This window comes from Oryctolagus cuniculus, chromosome 3, assembly GCF_051225735.1.
Source record: "Oryctolagus cuniculus isolate XC-2025 breed Fujian yellow rabbit chromosome 3, ASM5122573v1, whole genome shotgun sequence".
Classification (NCBI taxonomy): Eukaryota; Metazoa; Chordata; class Mammalia; order Lagomorpha; family Leporidae; genus Oryctolagus; species Oryctolagus cuniculus.
The window spans coordinates 20,341,067-20,358,223 of NC_142869.1; the positions used below are offsets into that span (position 1 = coordinate 20,341,067).

At 50.0% G+C, this 17,157-nt stretch overlaps 2 protein-coding genes across 11 annotated transcripts in view; both read left to right on the top strand.

The window, feature by feature from the left end:
• The first annotated feature begins 796 nt into the window (after nucleotides 1-796).
• SLC23A3 (solute carrier family 23 member 3) lies at nucleotides 797-6,395 on the top strand. The gene is given in 11 exon segments (XM_070071453.2): nucleotides 797-832; nucleotides 1,727-1,921; nucleotides 2,046-2,118; nucleotides 2,121-2,344; nucleotides 2,347-2,365; nucleotides 3,117-3,169; nucleotides 3,171-3,461; nucleotides 3,536-3,627; nucleotides 3,697-3,727; nucleotides 5,695-5,838; nucleotides 6,064-6,395. Coding segments are annotated over 11 exon segments (1,362 nt in total). The 3' UTR covers nucleotides 6,268-6,395.
• A 992-nt stretch (nucleotides 6,396-7,387) lies between these two features.
• NHEJ1 (non-homologous end joining factor 1) overlaps nucleotides 7,388-17,157 on the top strand; it is a 107,538-nt gene continuing 97,768 nt past the window's right edge. For 3 of the 10 annotated variants that reach the window (XR_016231868.1, XM_051848142.3, XM_089329834.1), the window contains exons 1-3: nucleotides 7,810-8,964; nucleotides 12,607-12,783; nucleotides 13,553-13,765. Coding sequence is in view for 7 of the 10 variants with exons in the window: in XM_051848142.3 (XP_051704102.3) it covers nucleotides 8,962-8,964; nucleotides 12,607-12,783; nucleotides 13,553-13,765 (393 nt within the window). In the remaining 3 variants the exon portion in view is untranslated. Of the gene's footprint in view, nucleotides 7,528-7,736; nucleotides 9,125-12,282; nucleotides 12,367-12,499; nucleotides 12,522-12,606; nucleotides 12,784-13,552; nucleotides 13,766-17,157 lie in introns of those variants that run through there. The other 7 variants (XR_016231869.1, XM_089329835.1, XM_008259186.5 and 4 more) reach the window with 6 other exon arrangements.

Genomic DNA, 17,157 nt, shown 5'->3' on the forward strand with positions numbered 1-17,157 from the left:
CGGCATCGATACGGGATGGTGGCACCACAACACCGGCCCCCAGAGGTTCCTATTTCAAACCTGCTCTCATCCCTGCTTCTGCCACCCTGGGGCCCCAGTGCTGTTCCACTTGGGATGCCATGGAACATAAGTGGTGACTGTCCCATGCCTGGGGCTGGCCTTGTTGAATGTTCTGGATAGCACCATCCTTGGATCCTTAGGGAGCCAAGCCCTGTATCCAGCAGAGTGCCCTGGACTCCCTAGGGGCAGGCCACTTTGTATCCTGGCGTCCTCACTGATCTGACACATGGTAGAAGGTGGTGGTGTTAGAGGAACTCCGAAGCTGGTGCTCACTGGAGGAAGGAAAACTGGGCGTCTGGGGCTGCCAATGGTCGTCCACAGCAGAGGTGGCACTGCCCTCTAGGGGGCATTTTGGCCATTGTTTGATTGTCACAAGGATTGGTGGTGGGGTCGTGTGGTCAGCCTGAGCAGGATGCTGGATAGCCCGAGGTGCTCAGGAACCCCGTCTTTATGATAAGTTCACAGCTTTCTATGAAGACAACTTTCAAATGACTGGCCGGTCACCATGTATGTGAAAACCCTGTACAGGTTTGAGCCTAGAATTTCCACATGTCAAGTCTCTGTACCTTCTGAAAAGGACTGAGGTTACCACATACATACCTCCCTGGAAATCAAAACTACTCATTTTGATCAGCACTTTGCTCACTGGTTTGGAAAATCTGCCCACCAGCGTCAGCACTGCTCCGGCAGCTGAGTCCCCAGTCAAGCACCAGTGTCCACTGGCATCGCTGCTGTCATGTCCATGGTCATTCTGCATTTCGCTGTGGCGATTGTACTGCTACATTGTCTTCTGGTTTGTGCTCAAACTTTCACATTTTGCAATACAAGTTACTAAAAATTCTATTTCTGCATGTTACAACAAAAACATTTACAGAGTCACAGCTGTGATGGTCACACTGATGCGGTGTGATGCAGTGTATTCTTTTTAACATTATTTACTTGAAAGAGTTATACAGAGAGAGGCAGAGATAGAGACAGAGAGGTTTTCCTCATCCACTGGTTCACTCCCCAGTTGGCCACAACAAATAGAGCTGCACTGATCCAAAGCCAGGAGCCAGGAGCTTCTGCCGGGTCTCCCACGCAGGTGCAGGATCCCAAAGAGTTGGGCCATCTTCTGTTTTCCCAGGCCATAGCAGAGAGCTGGTTCGGAAGTGGAGCAGCTGGGACTCGAACCAGCGCCCATATGGGATGCTGGCACGGCAGGCAGCGGCTTTACCTACTATGCCACAATGCCAGCCCACTTCCCCCCACCGTTGAGTTTCATTTTGAGCCAGCCCATGGGGCCTGGTCCCAAAAGGGTTAAGAATTGTGGATGTAACAATGATGGTTCTGGTGGTGGGAGGAAACAGAGTACAAAACCTCCCCAGGGCACCTCTCCTCCCCTGTCCCCCTCCACACTGCACCCCCTTCCCAGAGACTGGTCTAAGAGCAGAGAATCTGGATAAAGATTCTTGGGGGAGGGGTCCAGAGTGCAGCTCCCGGGTTAATGGCTGATGGGATTTGCACAAGAGCTGGGCAAAGGTGAGAGGGCCCTGTCCTGCCCCAAATGCCTCATCCTTATGCTGCTCCGCTTTGTTGACACCCCTATCCTCTCTACACCCTCAGGGAGCTAAATTCACCCAAATGCTAAACTCTTCTTACTCTTCCTAACTCTGGCCCCAGATAGCCAAGACAAGACCACAGACAGGGCAGCCTGAGCCGATCACCCCCCCACCCCCATCTCACCCAAGTCCAATCCACAGACTCCCGGGGTGCCCTGGCTCCCCTGACATTGCCTCCTCCCCAGAATCCCTCCTTGCACTCTTGGGTCTCCTGGAGTGGGCCTTGCCCCTGTCATCTCAGCTGGCTTCTGGCTCTGCAGGTAGGAGGTAGAGGTGCAGGAGGTGGTGCTGCTGGCCAAAGCAGGTGTGGCACGTGATCCCCTCTGGAATCAGGTGCCTCTGCCCTTTTCTGAAGACTGCTCCTCCCCGTTCCTCTATCCGCAGCATATCTTGGTCCTGGCTTCTCTGCCCTGTGCCTCCCACCTGCTCCTGCTTCACAGTCTCCTTCCTGGAGGACTCCCTACTCCCCTTCTCAGCTCCTGGCCTCCAGCTTCTTTTCATGTGGGGTGTTGACCATTCTGCAAGCTTGGCTGGACAGTAGGTGAGGGGCCGGGATCCTGGGGTGGAGGAGAGGCCTGGGGTCCTGTTAGCTGCCACATGTTTCCTTAGAGTTCCTTATCCCTGCTCTGCTGCTGACCAGACAGAAGCTACCTCTGCTCATCCAGACACGTGGAAACTGTGAGCGCACAGAGCAAGGACAAGGGGTAGGGTGGGCTTTGGTGCTCATCTGAGCATACAGGTATAAGTGGGTGCAGGATAGACGTTGGACAGTGGTGGCCAGGCACCAGCTAGCATGAAAGAGCAATAGGTCTCCATCCCATTTCCTTTGCTCTCCATGCTCCTAACTCCTCCCAGCCTGCTTTGCGCTGCACCTATGTAGGGGCCCTGGTGGCCATGGTCTGGAGCTCTGGGGAGTGGAAGCAGGAGAGTTAAAGGTGGTGCTGGGCCAGGGGAGGCTATTTTCTTTTCTTCTTTTTTTTTCAAATATTTAGATTTTAAAAAAAGATTTCTTTATTTGGAAGTCAGAGTTACACACAGAGAGAAGGGGAGGCAGAGAGAGAGAGAGAGAGAGCAAGGTCTTCCGTCTGCTGGTTCACTCCCCAATTGGTTGCAATGGCTGGAGCTGCACCAATCTGAAGCCAGGAGCCAGGAGCTTCTTCTAGGCCTCCCATATGGGTGCAGGGGCCCAAGGACTTGGGCCATCTTCTACTGCTTTCCCAGGCCATAGCAGAGAGCTGGATTGGAAGTGGAGCAGCCAGGACTCAAATCAGCGCCCATATGGGATGCCGACACTGCAGGTGGACGGCCCTGAGGAGGCTATTTTCATCAGGCAGGGATTGAGATGCTCTGGGGGAAGGGGTCACAGGAAGGACCCCTCCCGGGGTTTAGTTAGGAAGTCTCAGCTGAGGTGAACTTGGCTGAGCAGAAACTCTTCTCCCCCTCCACTCCACCAAGTGTCAGGGGCAGTGGTGGTATCCGGGCTGCTGTAGGGTGCACTGGGATTGCTGGGTGTGGGGGGGTCCTGGCTGCATGTTCCCCCACTGTGGACCCCTGGTGCTGGCCTCCAGCCCGGTTGTGGCAGGGCGCTGTGCCCACAGGGAGTTGGCTCAGTTCTGCTCTGCTCACTGGGAACTGACCTTGCTGTACCTGAGTCCTGAGGGGTGTCAGTTCACTGGGGTGGTGATGGGCAGAGCTGCTGGCCATGTCAGATCCAGCAGTGACCTGAACAGGGCAACACGCTTTAGATCTGGGATCCAAGACTTTTCCGTGACCCATGCCCAGGGTGCTTCCTGCCTCTTCTAGGGGATGGGACTTTCTCTGAGGCCCCCTTTTCTGGCATTCTGCTCCCTCCCATCCCCATTTCCACCCCGCAGGGTGCCCACTGCCTCTCGCCCATGAAGCTCCTTCTTTCTCCTGGGCTGATCCTGCTCGCGGTGGTGTGTTCTCAGCACCTGGGCCCCTCCAGGTACCCCCATGCCCCTGGAGGCCAGCTTCAACCCCTTCAACTCACACCCCTGCTCTCTGGCTCCTCTAGGAAGGTGGGGGACTGGGCAGAGGAAGTCGAGGTGAGAAGGACTGGTAGGGAGGGCTCGTTCAGGGCCTCCACTTTTTGGCTTCTGTCCACCCTCCAAGGTTGGCTCCAAAGGTTCTGGGGGAGGGGCTCTTCTCCTCTGTCTCAGTCTTGCCCCTCAGGTGCTGGTCCCTGTGGCCTGCATGTGGGTCATGGCTGCCCTTCTGAGTCTCAGAGCTCTTCCCTGGGAGGCGTCTATGCCCTTGACGGCACCCTGGTTTTGGCTGTCTCACCCGGGTAAGTTTTCTCCCAGCTCCTCGTTGGCCTGCTCCCATCAAGGTATCTATTTCTTTGGACTCAAGATTTCATGTCTGAGGTCAATCCCGTATTTGCCCGAAACACACAGCAGAGAGAAAGTGTTCATCTGAGGGGCATGGCAGCCCCTCACCACAGGTGTTTCATTTGGGCAGTGTTGGAGACAGACATAACCAGTTTCTAGAAGCCCCATGGCTCCCAACTGACTTGGCTTGCCCACTTTTCAGGTTCGTATCACCAGTCCTTGTGAGCATTTGTGGTGGTCCCCTAGCACAGAAAAGAAAGATGGTTCGTGAGGCTTATGTGTGAAGTTTGCTCATTCATCAATTGAATAAGGGTCTGTTAAGAGTTGATCATATGCTAAGCACGTGGCAGGGGCTTTCCTGATGAACAGGCACAGAGCCGCCTTTGCAGAGCCCAGTCTATGCCAGAAAACACGCGCTATTAAGTAGCCACTCAAGGGAATGTGAATTTGCCCCAGCAGTAAGTGTAGCCAAGGGGAGATACATTGTGTGATGAGGGCTCCTAATGGGGAACTTGGCTACATCAGGGAAGTTGGGACCAGGTCTTGGGGGAGAGATGGCTGAGGTGTAAGAGGTGAGAGGGAGCTAAGCAGGCAGGAGGCAGGAGAGAAGTGTGTTCTAGGCAGAGAGAACAGCATATGCAACACCGTGTGTTGTCCTGAAGCATTGCCAAGTCCAAGGGCCCAAAACAAGGGCAGTGTGTCCAGACCCAGGGAAGAGAGGTGGCGTGTGGTGCAAGATGAAGCTGGAGAAAGAGGTGGGGGCAGACCACAGTAGGCCTGTAGACCCTGGGAAAGGATGGGCCTTTCTCCTTAGAGTTCAGTGGTTTGGGCCTGAGATATTATCTGCAAAGACAATGGGGGTGTCCATGCTTTGCATCATACACACCACTGGAGGCAGAGGGGTGCTGCAGGCTTCAGGCTAGTCCAAGGAGGCTCCTTCTTCTTCCTCAAGTGATTGGGATTGACCCTTGTTGACACCCAGAGCTCTGGCTGCAGGCAGCTCCAAGGCCTTGGCAGCTTCCACCAGCTTCCTAGGCTGCTATGCCCTGTGTGGCCAGATGCTGCATTTGCCTCCTCCCCCTCTACACACATGCAGTTGAGCGCTGAGCTTGGAGGGGCTGGGTGGTGTGTTGGCTGGGCTGCTGGGGAATCCCAGGGACACGGCTTCCAGCTTCCCCAACATGGGCACAGTGAGCCTTTTCCAGGTGTGCCAACCAGGAGAGCTGCAGGTGTGGGAGAAGGAAGGGAGCTTGCACCGATAGTTTCCAGCTGTGGCCAGCACTGGGTCAGCACTCATATCGGTGACATCACTTAGGGAGGTGCTTAGAGGAGGGGAGAGGGTGGGAATGTGGGGCGGACAACAGAACACCACTGAACTCCTGTGCCTTAGGCAAGTGCCTGGGCTGGGGTAAAGGAAAAAGCCAGAAAAAGTCCTGCTGTCTTGAGGACTTCATAGAAGGAGAGGCAGACAATTGAAGGAGGCAAAGGGGTCATTTCAGAGAGGGACAAGTACTATGAAGAAAACAAAGTGTGGCGGAGAGAGGAGGCGACTTCAGATACAGTGGTCAGGTACCTTGGAAAGGTACCATCTGAGTTGGGATTCAGATGACGAGGGAGCCGGCCAGGTAGAGTCAGACTGTTATGGAGACGGCTGCACTGCCCAGTGTCTCTTCTTCACGTAGTCTGGATCTTGGCGAGTGGGCCACTTAGTGGGGCTCCTCTGCGTGGGGCTTGGGCTCTCCCCAAGGCTGGCTCTGCTCCTCCCCACCATCCACCATGAGTGGATGCATCAGCAGGGCTGCTCTTGGATCAGGACCCCCACCCCAGTTGTTTAGGCTGGCACCCTCTCTCTGGGCCTCTCTAGATAAGCGGATATGAACTTGTGGCAGCTGCTCTCATTTTCTCAGCCCGACATCCCGGACTCCTGACCCGGCTTCTGAGTTTCTTGCAGGAGCAGTAACAAGCCTTTGGGTTCTCATTTCCCATCACAACCTGCTCTGCCTGTAGTGTGCTGTGCCAGCCCTCTCCCGACCCCTCGATTTCTTCTGTAGGCGCCAGGTGGAGTGCTGGGGGAGACCCAGGCTGTGGTGCCGCCTGCTGGACTCTCCAGCTTCTCCCTGGCTGACATTGACTCCAGGAGTAACAGCTTCATTTTGGGCTTGGCCGTCTTCATGGCTCTGCTGCTGCCAAGATGGCTTCAGGAACCTGTGTTCCTGCATCCCCCAGCCCCTCCACTGCCTCTGCCCACTGCCTGAAGACCTCGGGGGTGAGATTTGCATCTAGCAGAGCGGTTGTAAGGTCCTAGTCATCGCCAGGACTCTTACTTCGGCCCTGGTTGGTTTAGCTCTAATTCCCAAATCGCTGGGGAGTCAGCTCCCGAGGCCTACTCTGTCCTAGGGAGAGGGTGTGCATGTTTGTATGTGTTTACCATAGCCCCAGCGAGAGGCCTCACTTCCCAACAAGGTGGGCTGCCTTTTCTTCTCTTAAATTTGCCCGGTTCCAGAGTAGGGGCCATGGTTTAGCGAGCCATGAATGAGATTTTTGCCTTTGAACTATCAATGCCACTTGAACCCTAGCATTCACTTAATATTTATTGAATGCCCCTCCCCCATATGCAAGACCCCAAAATTAAAGTTATGGATATGACTGGGTGCCTGCACTCTTAAGGTATTTACTATTTTAAAAGAATCATATAATTCTAATTAAAACGGAAAGCAGAAGGTAGCCTGTAATGAATAAAATAATGTGAGTGCAAAGAGGAAGGGACAGTTCATTCTTATGGGGGATTGTGGGAAAGGCTCTATGGAAGCACCAATGGCCCAGACAAATGAAGAGAATTCTTGGTTTTGGGAAGCGGATGGGGAGAAATTTGCAGGCGAGGGGACCCAGTTGGGGCAAAAGCACGAGTCACAGAAGGTACACGGTGAGTGGAGGAGTTTCAGGTTCCACAGGGGTGAAGGACCCCAAGTACAGGGGTGGCTGAAGGGGAAAAGAAAAACGCGTGGACGAGGACAGTGTAGGTCAGACCAAGAGACTCAGGCCGGGAGGTTCCACTCCTAAACAACGCTATCGCTGGTGAGGACCTGGGAGGTTCCGGACGGTCAGTCCCCTCGCTTTAAATTTTAGAAAGAGGTTGGACAGGTCAGGGAGGGAAAAGAGGTAGCTTGAGTTTGACAAATGCAAAATCCAGCGCCCTTCTCCTGCACCTTGTCCGATACTCTTACTACTCTGCCAGCGTGACTCCACGAGGGGCCGCCGCACCACTGCTGGTTTTCCTGGGAAAACGGGTCCTCCAGGAATGGACGGCTGTCACTGAGATCGGCCCAGCCACGGGGCGCTCCTTCCACCAGCGTCGAGGGCCCGGAAGCCACGCCCACGTCGGACCTGGGCACCGCCCCCTGTGCCCTAAGGCCCTGCCTCCCCGTGAGGGTGGGGGGGGGATCTGCCACTAAGCCTTTCGGCTTGCGCGGGCGGGCCTGCTCCGAGAAGGGCGGGAGCTGTTCCGGCAGCTGACGGTAGGTAGGCTCTGGCTCTCGTCTGGGCTGGGGCAGGGCCCGGGGCCAGGGCCAGGGTCGGGTACGGCCCGCCACAGGCTGCAGAGAACCTGCTGGCTGGGCCTGGCACGGGTGCCTTCTCCCAGCAGGGACCGCGCGCAGCCGGGACCCTGGGGCAGGCCTTCGCGAGTGGGCGGAGCCGCGCGTGCGCGATCCGCCTCCCGCCGCTTGGCGGGGCTTGTCGCGCTCGACTGAGGTGGTTCTTTGGCTGGTGGTTGCTGCGTCGGAGCTGCGCGTGGTCGGCTTTTTTTTTTTTTTTTTTTTAGAGAGAGATACCAGCAGTGCTGTAGCAATGGGAAAGCGGACAGTCTTACAGCGAGAGTGGATGGAAACTGGGCTCTGGGGCGAGGCTGTGGGCAGGCGTGGCCTGGCGTGAATGGTCTCTTGGGCCGTGCTGCCCTCTATAGGCGACACAGGGAATGCCCAGAGGGGCCCCACAGCTGAGGGCGGAACTTGGGGCGCATACCTGGGCTGAGGGGACCCCCCCATCCCCGCTGATTCCCTGCAGCACCGTTCCCTCTGCGTTCCCGAGTTAGGCTTCCTTGAAGGAAAAAAGAACAAGGTGAAGTTTAGAGACCGCAGCTTCAGGAGACTAATGGCGGCAATAGCTAGCGAGGTCGGGTACAGGGTGTGTCAGACGTGTTTATAGAGCCACATTTTAACACCGCCCCACCTCTGCAACAGGGAACAAAATCTGTCAATATGAGGGTTCTGAGCTGCTGGGCGTTCCGAAGGGCCGGGCTAGAATAATAAAAACCATCTTGATGACTCTTCGCTCATGGGGGAGTGCCTATAAAGGAGATAAAAGAATTTGGTGACCTCATTTGCGTTTGCGACCTTTGGCACCATGGAACTCTTGTCCAGAGACCAGCTGAGTCATTACCTCTGCCTCTAGGAAGAGCTTGTGGGAAACGTGACACACATGTCCTCATGGCCTCCAAACTTGAGGTGTTGAGCCTGCTCCAAATTAGTCACCGCATACAAGGGGGCTTCACCAGCCGGTAGAAAACTGGAATTAAAAGATATAGAAACTTCATTTCTCAACATAAGCTTTATCAACTTGAAGACACAGTTGTAAATGGTGATATCAGCCGTTTACTGCGTCCCTAAGGAACCGAGGGTCTTGAGAATCTAACCATGGCAATAAGGTCTTTCACATTATCAACTGAAGAAAAATCAGTGCCCTTTAGAGATTTTTTTTTTTAATTAGAAAACAAAGTCAGAAGAAATCAAATCAAGACTAAGGTGATGGGTAATGATTTCCCATTGAAACTCACAAAATTGTCGTTGGATGCGAGAAACAAGTAAGAACACTGCCCTGGTGGAGAAGGACTCTCTCCTAAAGCTTTCCCTGGCATTTTTCTGCTAAAGTTTTTGCAAACTTTGTCACATCTCATGGTGAGCAGATGTTCCCATACTTTGGGCCTCCAGAAAATCAACAAGCGAAGTGCCCTGAACATCCCCAAAAACGATTGCTGTGACATTTGCTCTAGACTGCCTACTTCCATGTCTTTGTGGCCCATTGCTTTGATTGCACTTTGTTTTCCTGATCATACCGGTAAACTCGTATTTCCTCTCCCATTACAGTCCTTTGAAGAAGTGCTTCAAAGGCTTATCCTATGTGCTTAAAATTTCTATTGAAAGCCCTTCTCTTGTCTGCAGCTAGTATGGGTAAACGTTTTGGCACCTTTTGGGTGGAAAGTTTGCTCAACTTTAATTTTTCAGTCAGACTGTCTAAGTTGAGTCAGTTGGGAAATCTGTGGTGTTTGCTATTGTGTCTGTTGTTAATTGTTGATCTTCTTCAATTAGCACACAATTTTTTTTTCCTTGCAAATTTTTTTAAAAAAGATTTATTTATCTATTTGAAAGGCCAAGTTACAGAGAGGCAGAAGAAGCAGAGGCAGGGAGAGAGAGAAGGAGGGAGAGAGAGAGAAGAGGGGAGAGGTGGGGAGAGAAGAGGTTAGGTTCACTCCCCAAATTGGCTGGAGCTGCGCCCATCTGAAGCCAGGAACCTGGAGCTTCCTCCAGGGCTCCCCCATCGGTGCTGGGGCCCGAGGTCTTGGGCCATCTTCTACTGCTTTCCCAGGCCATAGCAGAGAGCTGGATCGGAAGAGGAGCAGCCGGGACTCAAACCAGCACCCATATGGAATGCCGGCACTGCAGGCGGTGGCTTTATCCACTATGCCACAGCACTGGCCCTTTTCCTTGCAAATTGATATGGGTAGTCTACTACTGTAGGCTTCATCATCTTCAACATTGAGTCATTGCTTCTTAAAACAACAGGCATTTTGTGAATTGTGGATTCCTTTGGGGCATTGTCTCCACAAACATTTTGCACAGCATTAGTGATTTCACCCAAGCTTTACCAGCAATTTGATGTTTGTTTTTGCTTCAATTTTAGCAGATCTCACTTTGCTCTGATAGAGACTCATTTTAAATTGATGTCTTACCTTTCTTAGTGCCTCAAACTAGACCCTATTCAGAAATAGTAGAACAAGTTAGCATTTTGGTTCAAAACATTTTTGAAATTCAGATAGTTTTTTCATAATGCTTATTTTCCATGAGCTTTTTTGGAGCACTTGCATATGTTTCACCCGTGTAGTTACTGTGCAAATTATGTTACAAGGTCATGCTTCAAAAACTAGGATATGGTTGAAAAAATGATGGCTTAGGCTGAGATAGAAATAATTCTGTGAATCATACTGAACAAGGAATTGCATTGTTTTCTTTATATTTAAAAGTCATGTCCCACTTCCAGCACTTCTCTTTATTTTGTATGCATATACTGGAATAATGAAGGAAATTATATCACCCTTTTTTCCAACACAGGAAAAATAATCAAACTCTCTGTCAAGCAGCCCAGGTTACTGAGTTAAGGCTACCGCTCTAGCTGTTGAGGTTGAAAACTTAGTTTCCAGGAGATCCAGGGAGTGTGGCAGGACAGGATGTCATTGATGGCAGTGCCTCCTGGTGGGCGTATGTGGAATTTAATTCAGTGTCTGCACCTGTGATGTTCTTCATATTCATGACTTCTAGGTCATTTCGATTCTTGTTGAATATTAATCTTCTCTGTTGCTCTTGGACACAGAGCTTATTACTTCTTTTCATATGTGCCATTGTCCCTTTAAGAATTGGGCCTTAGCTGTGGATCCTGCCCTCTCTGGTCGGCAGAAATGTATGCACACAGTTTTCATTTACTCCCAGAGGAGTCACATGCACAGATTCTATTATGAACCTCCATATCAGAGACTTTAAAAAACATTTTATTGGGGTTGGTGTTGTGGCACAGTGGGTTAAGCTCCCACCTGTAATGCAGGCATCCCGTAGTAGCGCTGGTTTGAATTCTGGCTGTTCCACGTCCCACCCAGGTTCCTGCTAATGCACCTGGGAAGGCAGCAGATGATGGCTCAAGTGCTCAGGCCCTGCCACCCATGTGGAAGACCTGGATGGAGTTTCAGGCTTCTGATTTTGGCCTGGCCTAGCCCTGGCTATTGTAACCATTTGCGGAGTGAACCAGCAGATGGAAGATTTCTCTTTCTCTCTCTCTCTGCCTCTGACTCTCAAATACATAGAAATAAATTTGAAAAACCATTTTTATGTATTTTATTTATTTGAGAGTCAGAAAAAAGAGAGTGAGAGCTCCCATCCAGCAGTTCACCCTCCAAGCACCTGCAGTTGCTAGGGCTAGGCAAGCTGAAGCCATGAGCCAGGAATGAATCCGGATTTCCCACATGAGTGGAAGGAACCCCACTGCTTGAGCCATCACAGAGTATGCAGTAGCAAGAAGCTAGAATTCGGAGATGAGCTGAGATGGAACCCAGGTACTCCAATATGGAATGTGGGTGGCCCAAGTGATGTCTTAGCTGCTAGGCCTAACACTCAGGAATTTTTGTTTTAATCCTGAGAGCTTCCAGAGTTTGTTGTTATTTTAAAAAATTATTTATTTGAAAGTTAGAGAGGGAGAGAGCTCCTTTCTACCGGTTTACTCCCCCAAGTGCCCACAAGAGCTGAGAATGGGCCAGATGGAAGTGAGGAGCCCGAACCCCGATCTGTGTTTTCCACGTGGCACCCACCTGAGTCCCCACCGGCTGCCTCCGTGGGTGCACATTCGCAGGAAACTGGAATTGGGCACAGAACTAGGACTCCAACCCAGGCACTCTGGTGGGGGGGGGCTCTCAGATGGCATCTTAGTTATGGCACCAAACGCCTGCTCCAAAAGCTTTGTTTTTAGATAATGATCAAATAATTTGAATTTCCTGTCTCAGGCATTTATAATAGATGATGCTTCATAAGACAGGAACTATTCATTCTCTTCTACATGTCCTGGGGAAGAGCAATGTTGACGTATTTATTAGGAATGTGATAAAGATGCAATAAGCATGGTGTGGTTTCCACATTGTTACATTATTAGAAAGCAGAAATGCTAATATCAATATGCTGAAGCTTAAATACCAAGAAAGAAAGATATTTTTATCTTCTGGGAACTTAATATGAATAAAAACTTCACAAGATTTTAAATAGATTTTTATTGGCCAAGAGGTAGTAAGGTTGGTGTTTTGCTGGTTATATTCAGGGAAGAATGTAAAGCCTTACTTTTTTTTATATAAAGAAATTTATTTATCGATTTGAAAGGTAGATTTACAGAGAGAGAGAAGGAGAGACAGAGATATCTTCCATCTGCTGGTTCACTCCCCAAATGGCTACAATGGCTGGAGCTGCACCAATCTGAAGCCAGGAGCCAGGAGCTGCTTCTGGGTGCAAGGGCCCAAGGACTCAGGCCATCTCCTGCTGCTTTCCCAGGTGCATTAGCAGGGAGCTGGATTGGAAGTGGAGCAGCTAGGACTCAAACTGGTGCCCACATGGGATGCGGCACTGCAGGCTGCAGCTTACCCACTGCACTCCTGCCCTGGCCCCTTGCCTTCTGTTTTAGCTGGGAGGATTGTCACAGCTGCTAAGTCAGTTTAGAGTTGTTTGAGTGCTGCCCTCCCTAGACCTCACCTTACCCTAGAAGCCTTTTGCTAAATTTGGGCTTTCTTGCAGATGGAGGAATTGGAGCAAGGCCTGTTGATGCAGCCATGGGCATGGCTACAGCTTGCTGAGAACTCCCTCATGGCCAAGGCCTATATCACTAAGCAGGGCTATGCCTTGCTGGTTTCGGATCTTCAGCAGGTGTGGCATGAACAGGTGGACACTAATGTGGTCATCCAGCGAGCCAAGGTAAGTGTGAAGAGAAGGAGACATTCACATCAACCAACTTACCTACTGCAGGTTGCCAGGGAAGGTTGAGTTAATTGAGACAATTCCCTCCTTCCTTCCTTCCTTCCTTCCTTCCTTCCTTCCTTCCTTCCTTCCTTCCTCTCTCTCTTTTTTTCTCTCTCTCTTTTCTTTCTCTCTCTCTCTTCTTTCTTTCTTGATTGATTTATTTATTTGAAAGGCAGAGTTAAAGAAAGCCAGCGAGAGAGAGAGAGAGAGACAGAAATAGGCCTTTCACCTGCTGGTTCACTCCCCAGATGGCTGCAAAGGCTGGAGCTGCGCCGATCTGAAGCCAGGAGCTTCTTCTTGGTCTCCCCAATGGGTCCAGGGGCCCAAGGACTTGGGCCATCTTCTACTGCTTTCCCAGACCATAGCAGAGAGCTGGATCAGAAGAGGAGCAGCCGGGACTAGAATGGCGCCCATATGGGATTCGGGCACTGCAGGCAGCAGCTTTACCTACTATGCCACAGTGCCATCCCTGAGACAATTTCAATTAACGTTTTATACTTCTGCTAGAAGCCTGGGATCTGTGTGTGTGTGGTTGGGGGGGGGGGGTGTGGGGGAGAATTTCTGTTCTGTGTGCATGATGTTCCTATGCTGAAGTTTTTATCCTCTCTCCTCTTCCTCTCCTACGCATTGTCTTCATGTTACCCAGAGTTTTCCATCACCTTTGCTTGTGAGGGAGTCAGTTTCCTTTTAACGCCTTCACTCTGTGTGGCTTCTGTCTCTCTAGGAGTTGAACAAGCGCCTGACTGCCCCACCTGCGGCTCTTCTCTGTCATTTGGAAAATCTGCTTCACCCGTTGTTGAAGGACGCGGCTCACCCTAGCGAAGCGACCTTCTCCAGCGATCGTGCGGCAGAGGCACTGATTCTGCGGGTGCGGAGTGAGCTCTCTGGTCTCCCCTTCTGTTGGCATTTCCACTGCACCCCAGCTAGTCCTTTCCTGGTAAGTACGATTCAGGTGTGGGACAGGGAGGGCCAGCTGACTGAGTTGAAGCTTTGGGTGTTTTTGCTTGTTGCGCAAACTCCTCTTGAACTTCTCCACTCAGAAAACATTCTTGGGATGGATGTTGGCCAGTAGGTTAAGATGCCTGTGTCCCACGTCTGAGTGCCTGGGTTTGATCCCATGCGCCACCCTTGACTCCAGCTTCCCGCTAATGCAGACCCTGGGATGCAGTGGTGATGGCTCGAGTAGTTGTATTCCTGCACCTGCATGGGAGACCTGGCTTGAGTTCCCTACTCCTGGCTTTGGTCCCAGCCAGGGAGCATTAAGGGCATTTGATGAGTGACCCAGTGGATGGAAGCTCCCTCTCCCTCCTCTGTTTATCAGCATCTGCATCAATAAATAACAACAGCAACAACAATGAAAGAAGACCTTTCTTGACTAGCCTGTAGGTGAAAAGAATCCTTTCCTTGCAAAGGGAGCAGATTTTGTATCTACATGCTTTATTGGGTAGCTTTATAAATTCTTTCAACTTTCATGAAGCACCTACTATGTGCTAATTATTGGATATCCAGACTTGAAACAATATAGTCTCTTCCTAGAGTTTATAACCTAGTGAGGGGACATGGGCAGACAGAAATTTATCATATCTGATTGATGAAGGTCTATGATGGCTTGAGAATCAGAGGAAAAAGAATCTTTGAAGAGAGAGGTTCTGAGCCGAGTTTAAAGATGAGCAGGAACTAGTTGGGAGGAAAGAAAGAGAAATATCATTGTAAGCAAGAGGCATGGAGACACGGGGTGAGTCAGGAACTTCATGCCTGCAGTGTGGACACAAAGACCTAAGAAACTGAGTAGGCAGTGGCCAGAGTTTAAAGATTCTAGTGAAGTTTATAGTCTTTAAATAAAAGGTTTCTGGGGAAAATAAATAAAACATTCGAGTGAGTTTAGCTTGTATCCCAAAGGCAACAGGAATTCACTGAAAAACTTTAAGCAGGGTTTAACATGATCCAATTTGTGATTTATCAAGATCGCTCTGAGAACAAGGCAGAGCTAGGTAGCTGTCTAAATGTTATCTTTTCTTTTAATCCTCATGATTTTCCTGTGAGATAAGTGTAGTATTCCCATTCTTCAGATTAGGGAACTGAGATAGAAGGCAACTTGTCCAGTCTGTCAGCTTAAAAATGAATGAATGAGCTGAAATTTGAACCCAGATTAGTCTGATCTGAAAGCCCATTTTCAGAGACGAGGAATATATTGTTCTCTGTTCACTTGTAGCCTTTATTTGCCCTAAGAGCTTCTATTAAAAATTAGAGGTGGACATTGGGCTGGCATTGTGGTACAGAGAGTTAAGCTGCTGCTGTGACACCAGCATCCCATGTTGGAGCACTAGTTTGAGATTCAGTGTTCTGCTTTCAATCCCTCTCCCTGTGCAGAAAAGCAGCAGATGTCCCAAGCACTTGGGTCCCTGCCACCTACCTGGGACACCTGGTTGCAGTTCCAGGCTCCTGGCTTCAGTCTAGCCCAGCCTTGGTTAGGAATGAACCAGGGGATGGAAGATCTCTCTGTTTCTCTCACTCTGTGTGTGTATGTCCCCCTCTCTGTCAGTGCCTTTCAAATAAATAAATAGATTAAAAAGCAGACAAATTAAAGGTGGACATTGAGGACTAGTTTGCAAGAGTAACAAATGGCTTGTTTCAGTCAATAGCTCTTAGAGGACAGAGTCTTTTTGGGGAGACTTGAAGGTGAGAGCCAGCAGAGGATCTGAAGGTAAGTGAGCATCATTTTCTATCATCCTTCTTTAGCTTCCCATAGGTGTTGTGATGCTCTGGCATCCACAGATGACTGGATGGCTGCAAGGACTTTTTGAAAAACTGCTTGCTGATACTTATTTTAAATCCAGAACCCAGTAAAGCTAGCTTTGTGTGCTAGAAGAACTATTTCTCCTTCATTTCTGAATTTCTAAGGTCTATAAATAGTGCTTAGCATATAGTAGGCATTCACATTTGTTGATTTTTTTAAAAAGGCTTATTTATTGGGGCCAGTGCTGTGGTGTAGCGGGTAAAGCAGCTGCCTGCAGTGCTGGCATCCCATATGGGCACTGGTTCAAGTCCCGACTGCTCCACTTCCAATCCAGCTCCCTGCTAATGTGCCTGGAAAAGCAGCAGATGATGGCCCAAATGCTTGGGCCCCTGCACCCATGTGGGAGACCTGGAAGAAGCTCCTGGCTCCTGGCCTTGGATCAGCCCAGCTTTGGCTGTTGTGGCCATTTGGGGAGTGAATCAGTAGATGGAGGATCTCTCTTTCTCTGTAACTCTGCTTTTCAAAGATTTATTTAAATATTTATTTATTTGAAGGGTAGAATTACAGAGAGAGGAGAGACAGAGAGAGAGATATAAAGATCTTCCATCTGCTGGCTCACTCCTCAAATGGCCACAATAGCCTGGGCTGTGCCAGGCTGAAGCTAGGAGCCAGGAACTTCTTTCAGGTTTCCCACATGGGTACAGGGGCCCAAGCATTCGGGCCATCCTCCACTACTTTCCCAGGCACATCAGCTGGGAGCTGGATCAGAAGTGGAGCAGCTGGGACTTGAACTGGCCCCCATATGGGATGCCAGTGCTGCAGGCCATGGCTTAACCCATTAAGCCACAGTGCCAGCCCCACATTTGTTGATTTTAATTTAATTTCTTGTGTAATTTTCCATCCAGCTTTTGGTCAAGAATATACCTAGTTCATTCAAAACTCCTTTAGCTTTTTCTAATCGACACCAGGGGGCACTGTTCCCTCAGTGATGCTTTTTCCGAGACTCAAACATTTCGGCAGTTTTTGGGAATCCCAAGTTAATAGCTAGTCTCATTTTACATTACAAACCCTAGAAATTCAGAATAACATAACAGGAGGAGGCAGTTCTCCTGGGAAGCTGATGAGCTCGAGTATTTTCTTCTCTCAAAAGAATGCCATATAGAACTCTTGCATAATGATACTATAGCTGAAAAAATGTAAACAAAAACTCACTATTCTAGGCAGATTCCTCGAATGGAGGACAGACACTAAGTTAAGAGGCAATAGTGTGTAAAAGGGGGTGGCTCTGGTTGGCCCTGGGGAGAAGTGAGATTTGAAGAATTGGTTAACAATTATGCTTTAAATTAAAATAAAATACTTACCATTAAAAGGAGAAGAAGGCCATCCCAGGGAAACCCCTGAGCCTCAGGGAGCTTTATAGGGAAAAAGTGACAGCCAACAGACACTGGCAAGTATGTAGGTGGATGCTATTTCAGGCTGTGTGTGAGTCTGTGAGGTCACACAGTTCTAATTTTTGTTTGTTGCTCATTCTTGTGATAGGTTTTTGAATGGGCAATTCATGCAAAAGGCAAACATTTCAAGCAGCATTGAAG